Here is a 12,392-nt window from a genome sequence, read left to right as displayed (position 1 = left end):
CCAAGCACTTAAAAGGAGTATAAATTTAATGCAGTAAAAAGCAGAAAGGAAGCAAGCATTCACAGTAATTGCTTGTAACAAAACATCATGACACTACTTCAGTGAACTCACAAAGTGAGTCTAACGAGCTCAAGCAGCAAAGGAGCTTTGATTCTCATGTGCATTTTGGATCTTAAAAAAGAATAATCAGAAATTAATGCTTAACAAAGCTGACCAGTGTACCAAACCTATACTCTACTGAGTGCCACGTTTTATGGCATGTAGATCTTCTACTCTAAATTCTCCCCTGAGAAGTGATATGAAAACACCACCTTTGTCTTTCTCAGTGAACACAACTAGTGGATGTAGAGGCAGGATTGTCAGCCTGCAAAATAAAACACAATGAGCCTAAACCAAACCATTAACAATCCTGGTTTAGATATGAAAGGCTGCCTGTGACTCTTAAGACTGTCAGAAATACACTTTTGTATCTTCAACCTGTGCAGGTATGTGTTAGAAAAGCATGCTTCACCCAGTCCTGCTAAGTGTAAATATACAGGTGATGGAAACAGCTGGCACGTGGATTGTTTTAATAGTGTCTCCTCCAATTTCATAGTTTGCTTGGTAATAAAAACTGGCTTTGAAGCTAACAGTTCTGTAGGACTGAGGTAACTGCCTTAAAAGAGGTAGTGTAGTGAACTGTGTTTACATGAGATGTGCTGACAAAGGGATGTGTTTTAGAAGCCTCGGTGTTGCTGTGAAGGAGGAGGCTCTTTAGGTATTGGGAATATAACTTTTCTTCTTAAGGTATATGCTGGTTGGGGCATCTGCTTCTTTGTCCCCAAGCGGTCAACACGTCTGCTCACATCCTCATTAACTTCTGTAAGAATTGACAAAATATCTTCACCCCTGCAGCCAGAAAAGCAAAAATAGAGAAATAAATTATTGAGAAGCTGGGACTCCATGTAGCACCTCTGGGATCATCTAGAAGATACAGTATAAACATTTAAAATAGAAAAAAGAAAATACAACCTTTAGTCCAAATTTCTCCTCTTTTGTTTTTGAGTCACTTTAAACACAAAAGATCTTTTCTTACTTTGCCTGGCTTGATTCAGTAAAGAAAAATAACAGAGTAAAATTTTTTACCTAAATCCACTCAAACAACAGATGGCTCTGCCTTAAAGAATATAGGTGGGTGGTTTTGAGGTTCCCTACATAAACCTTTGCACTCTCCAAATTATCTGTATGGCATCTAGCAGTGTTAATGTAAATTTATCAGTGGCAAGCCGATATCCTCAGGTTAACCAATTCTGTTCATCTCAGGACATGGATCACTATTCCTATGTGAATTTGCCTTTGGAGACAAAAAACCCCAAAGGGTAAGTTCTTCCCATTTTTTCATGGAAGAGCTAGCAACGTATTTACCTTGGTACCAGCAGCTCCAGCTTGCTGCACAGGGCCTGGATGTACCAAGCCCCCTGCTGAATGTGCCGGAAAGAGACAAAGCCATCAACTGTGGCCATTCCCAGGAGGAAATCAGCCTCTTCAGGAATGCTTTCAGAAGGAGAAACACTCTGTGGTGTGGAAGGCACGTTGGGAACGTGTGCATCAGCCTCAATGGGGACAGGCTGCTGGATCTCCTTGCCCTGGCACGCTTGGATAAAGAAGAGTTTGGGTTTTTCAGCCAGCTGTGGGCACTGCTTGGCAGTGAAGTGGGACATAATGGTGCGGATTGACACGAGCACCTCATCTTTCCCATAGATGGCTCCTGACTCTCCGTGAGACAGGATACAACACACAAAACAGTCCCTGTCTTTGTGACCTGGGAAATGCTGCCAGCTTTCCAGGAGTTCTTTAATCTCCCTAGATGTCTTGTTTTTGTAAATTCTCACATCCAGACCAAGCCACGTGAATACTCTCTCCAGTTCTCCTGTGATTAAAAGAAAGACAAAAGGAAAAATCGAGGCAGTAGAAAACTGTTTTATGAAGGCACCATGCAAGCTGATCTGAACCAGGAAAGACCTTACACCCAGACACTTCTGCAGCAGGCTCATCCTTACATTGATGTCAACTAAAGGTTAACTGAAATAAAAAAAGATGGCATCAGCTCAAACACAGAGTTCCTGGACTTTCTATACTGATGCACTAGGTGAGCTCACAAAGGACATCTGAAAACATGAGGAAGCTTCAGATCAGATCTTTCAAAACCTTCCTCACATAATTATTTTCCAGTTGCAGTTTTGACTGTTGGATTCATATCCCACAGATCAGTAGAGTGAAAAGACTAAAATAAAAGTATGTAGAGCTGCTTAGTCTTAGAATTTCTCATTCTATTATGGTGATGGTTGACATCAGTTTCAGTTCCTCAGTACAAATAAAGGCTAAGTAAAAAGTGATCCTTAAAACTATTAGAAATGATCCAGCTGCATCATTATCACAGTGGTTGCTCATCCTTTAACTGCTTACCCCTAGGATACACAAATGACATAATTTAACACGTACCAAACACATTTTGTTCTTCAAGAGTATTAACTAAAATACTGACAATAAAATATAGAGCAAAAGTAGACAATCAACTAGCACAGGGAAACAGAGAGACTAATCCTTAAAAAAATCTCTCTTCAGTAACTTACCAGCATCTTTGCAAGAGCCCTTCCTCTCCGGGAGAGATCCATCAAACTCAACATTATTAATAACAAGACAGAATCCTCTGTGTGGTCCATCCATTTTGTAGCTTGTCATGCTCTGTATAAAGGACAGGAAAAAAGCTTACAGCCTCCAAAAATTTATTCGTTTTACTCGTATTTCCTTAACACGTCTCAAAATCTGCATCCAAAAATTAGAGGCACCTAAGCCTGTGGGTTACTTCTGAAAAGGTGGACCTCGTGGGTGCCTCCTTGTGTGAAAAGCCATGGGTGAAGGCCCAAGCACACCCTGTCTCCATATTACCAAACTGCAGAGGAAAGGCTTAGCAGCTGGGCTGGCCACCTGGATGGAAAAGGAAGGGATTCAGCAGCCAAACTCTGAACTGGTGATGGGGATAGAAGGCCCCAGCTGTTCCCAATGCCATGCCAATACTTTCACTTCAGATGGCAGAGGGTTCACAAGGATGCTGTAGGATGTTAGACATTCGAGTTGTTTTTTGAGTGAATGAATACCTGGAGCAGGTGGTTCATACTGATCCACTGGAAAAAAAGATGCAAGCAGAACAGAGATCTCAGAAGAGCATAAAGCTGTCACACAAGCAGTTTTGCTAAGACTTAAAAGTTACCTCCTCAGAATGTTTTAAAAATTGAGAAGTCACCAGATCTTTAATTCCAGCCCTGGATAGAAAACAAAAACCTTGCACCACTACAGTTCCTTTCTGCTCACTGGAGAGAAAAACAACACCTGCTTTGGTGCTTTCTAGTGAAGAAAATGGAAGTAGCACTGCAAGCTCTTCCACCAGCAGTAAGAACTGTCACTACAGCAGTCTGAGCACTGGCTGACAAAAAAACACATTATAGCACTTCAAAAAATGGAAGTGCTTGAATTTAGAAGCTCTTGAATATAGAACTTCAAGAAATTAAATAGCTATAAACAATTAAATAGCTATAAACAAATGCAGCAACTTGCTCCCTCTGTATTCATGCTCATCAGAAGGAAGAAGCCAGAGGGAGAATTCAGTGGCTGTGCTGCTGTACCAGGTTCCAGAGTGCACAAAGGGCTTCTAAGAAGGGATCTCACAGAAGGGGTCTTTTCTTCTGTACCAAGACCTCTGGTTTATTGAAGAAAGGTTGTTCTTGCCTGCAATAGCTTCCTAAAAACTTGTGCCTTGTTCTATTCTTCTCAAAGGTTTTTGCATGCTACCCCTGATCTCTTTTCATTTCAAGATGCCCTGAAGTTTTTTCTAAGCCAGACTGAGAGAGAGAGAGAACTGAGAAGCTGTTTGTCTCCATGTCTTGCACATTCTGCTGCCATCTCCAAACTGTGCAGCTTTCTAAAACATCAAATGTTTTGCCTGTGTCAGGAAGCCAAGCAGACACACTGCTGGCTGGGTAACACCAGAGGTATTACACCTGTGTTGCCTCCACCACACCTTCCAGTATTGGTGTTTCTGGCCTCCAAGGTTCAAATATTCTCCAAAATGTTCCAGTTGATCAGACAACTCAAAAAACTTGTTAAAACACACAGACATCTCACATGTCCTTGCATAACACATATCATTCAAGGATGAGCACCTCACACACACATAGGCGTTCAAAAAGAAAGATTTAAGAGGTTGTCTCAAACCTTGGATTCATTTTTTGCATTGTTCAATCCTCCAGGCAGCTCCAGGTGCATTTCAGAGAAGCCTTGTGTAAGATTTGCTGCTTTGTTATCTAGGAAAACACAGCATGGATATTAGTGAAGGGAAATCTAATATTAGTAGATGTAGCAAAAAAGGAGTTTAGCTAAAATACAGCACTTTTTAACTTGAAATCCTGTTTTATTGAAAGGAATAATCCCTCCGTATGACATAGCACTGTCACACTCAAAGGATCTATTCTGAACATGTCTCCATGCTACTTTTATTATATATATATATTTTTGTGACAAAAGCAATGTTTCTGTTTGTATTGGTCTTGTGGAACAAAAATATCCATGGTACAAGGGAAAATTAATACCTCTGTTTTATCAACAGTCACAAGTGTCCCATTGTCTTGTCCTCCAAAGGGATATTTAAACAGAAAATTTCTTTTTCAAGAAGTAATCTTTTTATATCTAACCCAAAACAGCCTGTATCTCACTTTCCAGAAAGCACGTTAGTTTCTAATAAATAGACCAAATACACAGGACTTGCCAGTTTTCTCTTGTCTCGTTCATGTAAGAACAGAAATCTCTCAAGTCTATTTCTGCAGCAAGCAACTGACTCTTCCAAGAAGACAGCAAAGTCAGTGTGTTGCATCAAACCAAACGTCAGGAATTTCCCAGAGAAAGTGCAGGGATGTACCATTAAACATAAAGGTAATTAAAACCAAACATAGTTTCAGAACTTCTTACCATTAATATTAGAGCTGAGAGATTGGAACGAGGTCACCTGTTTTTTGAGGGAAACAGGGAATGTTGTGTTAAAAATCATTATAAGTAAGAAGTTTTCGCAGTGATTTTAGCAAAACAAGCTTAATGCAAAGCTCTTTTAAGTCTGAGTAGGGAAAATACTGAATTCCTAAGGGCAGAAAAGCATTTCACAATGAAATGACAAAAGACTTCCCCAGTACAGCAAACCCCAAAGAGCTGGAAACAACTATATTTTCTCCTAATGATAAAGGAAAAGAGCAATTTTTTTCTTTCATTTCCAGATGATGCTCTCATTACAGGGGCTGGCAGTTGCCATAAACAAAATAAAGGTTCCAACATATAAAGTCTCCAGCATGGTCAGTTATTTGAGTGTAAATCATTATAGCTAGTGATTCCACTCCTGCCTAAGAGACAACTTCTAGCAGAGATGCCAAAGAGACTTCTATGGTTTCTTCACAAAATCATATTCATTCCTTACTGTGCAAAGTGACATGTATGAAGGCTTCCCCAAACCCTTCTGATGTTAAATAGCTCATTTTCTTTGGCTCTTGCCTACTGAAGCTTCATTTCTGGGAAGTCTCCTTAGAAAGATCACCTAGGTTGAAGTTCCCTCCTTTCCTCTCCCCTTGCCCCCCCAAAAAAGCCATCAGAGAAGCCCTGAGAAGTTTCCCACTCTGATTCATCATGGAGCTGGAGGAGGGGTTTAACTGACCAAGGACATTGGGACATTAAGAAAATGATCATCAAAGAATGGTGTTAGCCTTTAGAGATGGTTCAGTGTTCACCAGCTAAAACTTTGAACAGCAGCACCAACTGACTGATGCATTCTTTAGAAGGCACCCATCTTGCTTTTTCCCTCAACTCTCCTCCTAATGTTATTTTTTCCCCCAATTGCTCATGACCAAGAGTAGTATTTTTGACCTCCAGTCTTTGATCCCACGTGCAGCTGTATTTCTTGTTGAACAAGTAAGTTATTTCCTTCCTAAACCAATTCAGAAGATGTGGCAAAAAAAAAAAATCTCACAGCCAGTGCGGTTTCAAAATTCAGACAAGAAAAAAAACAGCTCCCAAAAGACAAAAAACCCAAGCTGGCACTAAGTACCTGTGAGTTAGCAAGTACTCTGACATCTCCAGTGTGAGACAGGGAGGATTCCTTGATGGGCAGAGTGTTTTCCTGCTGAGGCAGTGACACTGAAAGCAGAAAGAGACAAAATGTGAGAAGCCACGTGCCTTTCACTAGAACTGTGTGAATCTGCACATTAGGCAAATGTGGAGCTTGAGACTGACTTGCTCAGACTCTTCTAGTGCTCCCTGCATTTTAGCAAACCTACTCCCTGACACTGAATTTCTCACCTTTTGCCTGTTTGTAGCAGTTGACTATTTCCAGGAGATCAGGTGAAACATTCACACAGAGTTCCTCCAGCACCTGTACATTGCTGTCAGTTACAAGGCCCTGTTTTTCCAATAAAATCATCAATTCCAGGGCAGACTGACAGCCAAAAGGAGAAAGCACAATATAGTTATTATTCTTGAGAGCTCAGAACCTGTCTGCCTCAAACAATCACATCATCTGCTTTGCTTCCCAACAAGAAGCAGTCAATGTTACACCACTGTGGGAGGTGGGAATGTTGCTCCACAAAAAGCTACTGATCCCGTGATCATTTGGCATGATCTTGTTCAAACAGACCCACCCAACCCCTATTGATGATTCTTGGTTTCAAGAAGGCTTTATTGCTGGGAAACCAGTGACACATGGAACACGAATCTCCTCTGCAGGAGGCTCAAGCAGGGCAAAGATTGGATTTGTCATCCCTTGATGACCTAATGCAAGACTGTGGACTGGCAGAAGAGGGCATAGCTGCAAGTAAGTACAGGAGGGAGCTGTGGACAGGTGAGGGGAGAATTTGGTGGGTTTTGCCAAACAATTCCCTCCTCATGGTTATCCTATTTTCCCCCCTCCTTTCTCCCTTCCCACCATACACACACCTGGCTCTCTCCTCACACACAGGAGTTACCTGCTGCTTTGGGAGACGCTTTTGCAGGAGGAACACAGCTTCCTTCAGCATCTCACTGGTGATGTTCTCTGACAGTTCATACAGCATCTGCCTGGAACAGAGACCCAGGGGGATAAAAGCAGAACGGGAGACGGTGCAGAAACTAAGACAAATCTGAGAATTTAAAAATGGAAAGAAAACCAGCAGGGCACAGATGTCAGTAATGTTTTCACTGCTGACAGAACCCCCCTGCAAGCTTACCTGTACAGAGACACTCTTCCCTTCTCAGGCAGACATTCCTGCACTTTCTCCTTGGAATAACCAAGTTTCCTGAGCAAGGAGTGGCAGTTAATTCTGTATAAGAGTTCAGCTAGTATGAAATTATCTTCCTCGTTCAGATAATCTTCAGCCATCAGAAGCTGAAAGATGTCCAGGGCTGACTTCACATTTTCCAGTCTACCAAAGGGCAGTAAGTCAGTGCAGAGAAATTTTAAAGCTGCTACCTCTTCAGCCATGAGATTTTCATCAACAAGGAGCAGCTGCTTACGGAACCTCCAGCTGCTGTCATCATCCATGTTGCTGGAACCAACAGTGTCTCTGCCTGAAAGCAGAAAGCAAACACTAGGAACACTTGCAAATAGGATTTCATCCAACAGCTCTTTGGAAGCACTCTCTGCAGGAGAGGAGCTTCCTTCTAGATATATTTGAAACTTAGTTCCTTCTCTAAACACAAGATGATAACAAAGACCAGACTTGGCAGAAGACCTGAACAATCCAGTCTAAACTTGAAAGTTAACCCTCCTCTGAGCAGAAATCTGGGCTAGATGGCCTCTATTTCTTTCAAATATCTTCCACCCTCAGATCTTTGCTTCTCTCCTGTTTGTAGATGGGATGAGAGCCTGCAGCAACTTCTTGCAGCTCTCAGTGGAGACAGTGCAGTGTTTCACACACATTCCTTGGTCTGAGGTCCCATTCTTCTCTGGCTGTAGCCTGGAGGTGTTAGCTGCTACAAGCCTGACACCCAACCTGTAGCTGGGGAACCACCCATCCACTCTGTCATATCTTGCTACCACACTCTGCTTCACGTTTGACACAGGGAAACCCTGAAGCCTCCCTTACAGGCAATAACAGTGCTTAGTGCTCAGTCTCTGCACAAGCAAGTCAATCTTACTCAAGTTTAACAGAGTCTAACCACCATTCTTCCACATAACCTAGGCAGATCTTGTCTGCCTGTAGAAGGCTGTGAGGGTAAAAAGATGCTTCAGTGTCTTCTGCCCAAATGGGCAGGTAGGTCTCTGACCTTTCCTTTGGAGCAGCTGGAAGCAGCTAAGCTTTGGATGTGAGGGAGCACAAAAGAAACAAATCAGGGAAGTGGCTTAGGGACAGAACCTCTGATTCCAAGGTATCTGGAAGGACAGCTCAGCAGATAAACCACAGATGATAGGATAGCACATGGGGACACAAGGACTGATGCATTTTTGTGTTCAGCAGCAGAAAGAAAACATAATTCCCAAGTACAGATGCCCAATTAGGAAAGAGGTTTGACAGAACTCAGGAATCCTGAATTGTGTCCTGTCCCTAAGTCACAAATTGGAGCCTGTGCAAAAAACCCCAGAGGTCAGACTGCTTTTTCCTGTATCCAGACTTACTCTCACATAGCTTAATAACAGTTCTTCTCATTCCTTCTTTCCTCGTACGAAACCCCATGTGTTGTGTGACACCCTCTTCACTTAAGCTGCTATCAGAGAGGTTCAGATCTTGGCCAGTTATCTACACACAGAAACTGCATCACTTCACAGTAAATTGGACTTAAATTCATTTAGCTACAAGCTACTTTAAGATACTATTTAGATGCTTTAATCAACTAAGTTTAACCAACAGCTTAGGTTAAACCGATCACTGCCTAAACTAACAACCCTATATAAGCCAGGTTCAAACTGACATAACTCAGAATTGAGAGCTAGTGATTTCAACTAAATTGGTTTAAAAAAAAATCACTGCTTTAAGAGAACAGGATCGGGTTGCGGGTACCCTAGATGGATATAGCCACTTCAGCAGCAACTTATGCAAGATCCAGTTCAAATCCCATCATCTATCTTTAAAACAGTTTAAGTCTGTCTTACTGCCATTCCTAGAAAGCTTTTTTTTTTCACTCCAAGGATTTTTTTTCTTGAGTTTGGAATACTCTGACTTTCCAAGGCGTCCCAGCTGCCTGTAATCTCTCCCCTGCTCCCTGATGAGGGCAGGCGGGGCTGCCGCTCTCTCCCCGCACTGCAACGAAAGGAAACACCGTGGGCTCCCTGCTTGCTCCGCCGCTGTTCATCTTCCCGCTGCGGGGCTTTCAGAACCCTCCGCGACTTCTGGAGCTTCACAAGTAATTTCTAAAATATCACGGTAAAAACGAGTCCTAAAGCAAAGAAGGAAAAGGAGCCACCCACCAACCCTTGTTCCGGCAAAAGAAGATAATGCTAACACCCAGCACTAGAACCAGCGGCCCAGACCTCCCTGCTCTACAGACTGGCCCTGGCTCACCCGAATAAGGGGACATCAACAGGCAGAAAGAACATCGACACTCAAAAAAGTGATGGATCAACGTCCCTGATTTAGAAAGAAGGAACAATCCCGTAAAACAAGCAATGAGGATTATCAAATTACTAGGATTTTTTTTTACCCCTCTAAGATTGTATTGACCGAGGCATCACCAGCCTGAGATTTAAGAATTCAAACCCAGGGAGCAAAAGGGAACGGCGAGGCTCAGCCCGCAGCACGCCGAGCGTTCCGCTCCAGCCCCGGGGGAGGCTGCACAACATCGGAAACGAGCGGGATTTCGGCGCCGGACTCGAAAGCCGAAGCCTTCCTGCGTTTCCTCTCCGCTTCAGTTCCAACCCCTCGGTTTTTTGTTTCTCTTTACCTCCAACACGGATACCCACCGCCTCGCCTCCCCTCGCAGCCACCCTGGGGCAGGCGCTGTGCTCCTCTCGCGTCGCTTCCCGGTGGGAGGTGCCGGAGCGCCGAGGCCCAGGGGGGCTGCTTTCCCCCTCGGCCCGCCCTCGGGGTTTTCCAACCTCCCGCCCCGGCCTCGGAGCTGGGTTTGAATCAGCAAACAGCACCGGCAACACTTCCGGCACCGACTGCAGGAAGGCGGTCAGGCCGCCTGGGGGTACCGCTCCCCGGCGCTCCCGACAGCTCCGCTGACACTTCCGAACCTCCACGGCCCCACGCCGGTGGAGCCCGGCTGGGAAGAGCCCTCCTGGCAAAGAGCCGCTGCTGTCCAACACCGAAACCACACGGAAACAGCAGCTTGGCTCAGGCAGCAGTGAGTCAGCAGTGAGTCAGCAGTCCTCTATCCAGCCAGCTCCCTTTCATACAGCGCCACATGTAACAAACCCTAAAGAGCAACAGAGAGAGCAGACCGAGAATCCGAAGGTTATTCTGCGGTCTAGAGGGGGACAGGGACAACTCTGACTGCCTGCCGAACTCTTCTTCAGAAATTTAGTAGTAACTGAGTAGCAAAAAAGCACAAATTTTGCTAAATCATGCTGCTGTTTTAGTATCGAATCCCGTTTCTTATGATACTGCAAAACACTGAAAATGCAGCCTCAAGAGTCACATGAATACTAAAATACGGCATGTACAGAAAGGCAATCATTGTAAGACACAGGTATCTAACTCTACAAAGTGAACTGGATTTATGGCTTAGCCACAGCAATGCGGGCAGCTGAGAAAAAAAAAATGAAAAAAAAAAAATCACACAACTTAACTGCTGCAAAACACCACAGGATCTCCTGCCACAAAGGCACAACTTCTGAGCCACTGAAAGGCATCACCCATACCCTGCCAATTCTCTCTTCCCTATGCCCAGCACACACAGATGTACAAGCCATTTCTATTTTAGTTACCAGAAAGCAAAAGTGAAACTCAGTGTCCTGGAGCTGCGAGCCTGACAGCCTTGTTCCAAGCACTGGTAACACTGAGCAGAGGAGTGACTCCCTTTATCTTGCTCAACAGCAGGCTCAGAAAACCAGACACTTTGGCAGACCCTGACCATGAAATTCCACCATGACATCACTTTTACCATTCCTGTTAAACATTGCTAACACCCTGAACCGTGATGGATCCAGAATTCTTTTCCCCCTTCTGGCTACTCCACCTGTAACACAGACACAACTTGATACAACTCACACACCACTCCATAAAGAGATGACAAGGGAAAAACCACTGCCCAGATGAATTATCACCAGATAAGTACTGCTACAGCTTAACATCTGCTGAGGGTCAAGACACGAGTGTAGAAGATCAGTAAGTGACACCCATGGGTGCTGCACAATAGATGGCATGTCCCCATTTGGTCATTAAAGGGCTGGGATCACTCCCAACCCAAGCAGGCAGAGAATCCCTTTTTTACTGTTATTTGTAGCAGCCTCTAGTTGTCAAAGCAGCATTTCTTCATCATTTCTTAAAGGAAGGGGACATGGACTTTATTTACTGTCATGCACTAAAGTGAAGAACACAAGCAGTTCATAGCCCCCAAACCAAATCTTCATTGTCACAAAATGATCAGAAACAGAATATATTCTGTTAGTATTTTAAGTAAATAATTGTTAGCACCACTCCAGCCCACAAAAACCCACCACATGTTTAGATCCTGTAAGAACAGCCACTATTATCCTTACATCCTTCCTCTCTTTTCCCTGGTTTTCTTCTTTCTCCTTCCAATATTGATGCTGTACCTCTCCAAATCTTTTCTCTGCTTCCTCTTCTCCTGGTTCTCCCTACCATTCCCCTTCTTGTTCCTGCTTGAAATTTCCATATTTCTTTCCCTCATCTCTCTGCCTCCTCTTGGTTCATTCTCCCTGCTTTTAGTTGTCTATAAAGCAGCAGAAGTGCTCATCACATGCAAAAGCTAGTGAGGGAAATGGAAAAAAAGGAAGTTAATTTGAAAATGAGTAACATTTATTAACATTGTATCCCTATATAAAATATAACAATTCCAGGAATCATTTCTTATTTCTACAACCACAGAAAAACTATTTATTTCGTGTGCCAGCTAGTATAGGAAATAACTTGTAAGATTCCAAACTGTCATTTTATAATCCCTCTCTCAACCTGTGAAACATGAGCAACCTAGAGTTTTAAAATGACACCTGGGGTTTATTTTATTTTAAGAAAGCACATTTTTTAATATTCAGAAACATAAATTAATGGCATTTTATTACCTGTCACATATAAAGCAGAAACTTCTGTTGATGCAATACAGTAACTTCTCCACTTCAGCACGTGGAACACACATGAGTGTAATTTTAAGACACGTATTTTTAAGGCCAGAAGGAATATGGCACTGGTTTAAGAAAAAGGCCAGCTCCACAAACCCTTTCTTAG

At 43.2% G+C, this 12,392-nt stretch overlaps 1 protein-coding gene across 2 annotated transcripts; it reads right to left on the bottom strand.

Annotated features, from left to right (window-relative positions):
* Nucleotides 1-10: 10 nt before the first annotated feature.
* CASP10 (caspase 10) lies at nucleotides 11-11,713 on the bottom strand. 2 transcript variants are annotated; one of them, XM_071747925.1, is made up of 10 exons: nucleotides 11,641-11,713; nucleotides 7,275-7,608; nucleotides 7,035-7,125; nucleotides 6,373-6,508; nucleotides 6,122-6,210; nucleotides 5,002-5,038; nucleotides 4,252-4,340; nucleotides 2,613-2,724; nucleotides 1,405-1,909; nucleotides 11-888 (listed from the first exon to the last, which is right to left on the bottom strand). In XM_071747925.1, exons 2-10 carry the CDS (start codon nucleotides 7,586-7,588, stop codon nucleotides 717-719), a joined length of 1,545 nt encoding a protein of 514 aa, XP_071604026.1. In that variant the 5' UTR covers nucleotides 7,589-7,608; nucleotides 11,641-11,713; the 3' UTR covers nucleotides 11-716. The 2 variants fall into 2 exon arrangements, with proteins under 2 accessions (XP_071604026.1, XP_071604027.1); XM_071747926.1 differs by lacking the exon at nucleotides 11,641-11,713 and adding an exon at nucleotides 9,925-10,064 and having other exon boundaries at nucleotides 7,275-7,614.
* Between the last annotated feature and the right edge of the window lie 679 nt (nucleotides 11,714-12,392).

The sequence above is a fragment of the Heliangelus exortis genome, chromosome 6, assembly GCF_036169615.1.
Source record: "Heliangelus exortis chromosome 6, bHelExo1.hap1, whole genome shotgun sequence".
Classification (NCBI taxonomy): domain Eukaryota; kingdom Metazoa; phylum Chordata; class Aves; order Apodiformes; family Trochilidae; genus Heliangelus; species Heliangelus exortis.
The sequence above is the reverse complement of the archived record's forward strand: the minus strand, read 5'-3'. Positions and strand labels throughout refer to the sequence as shown.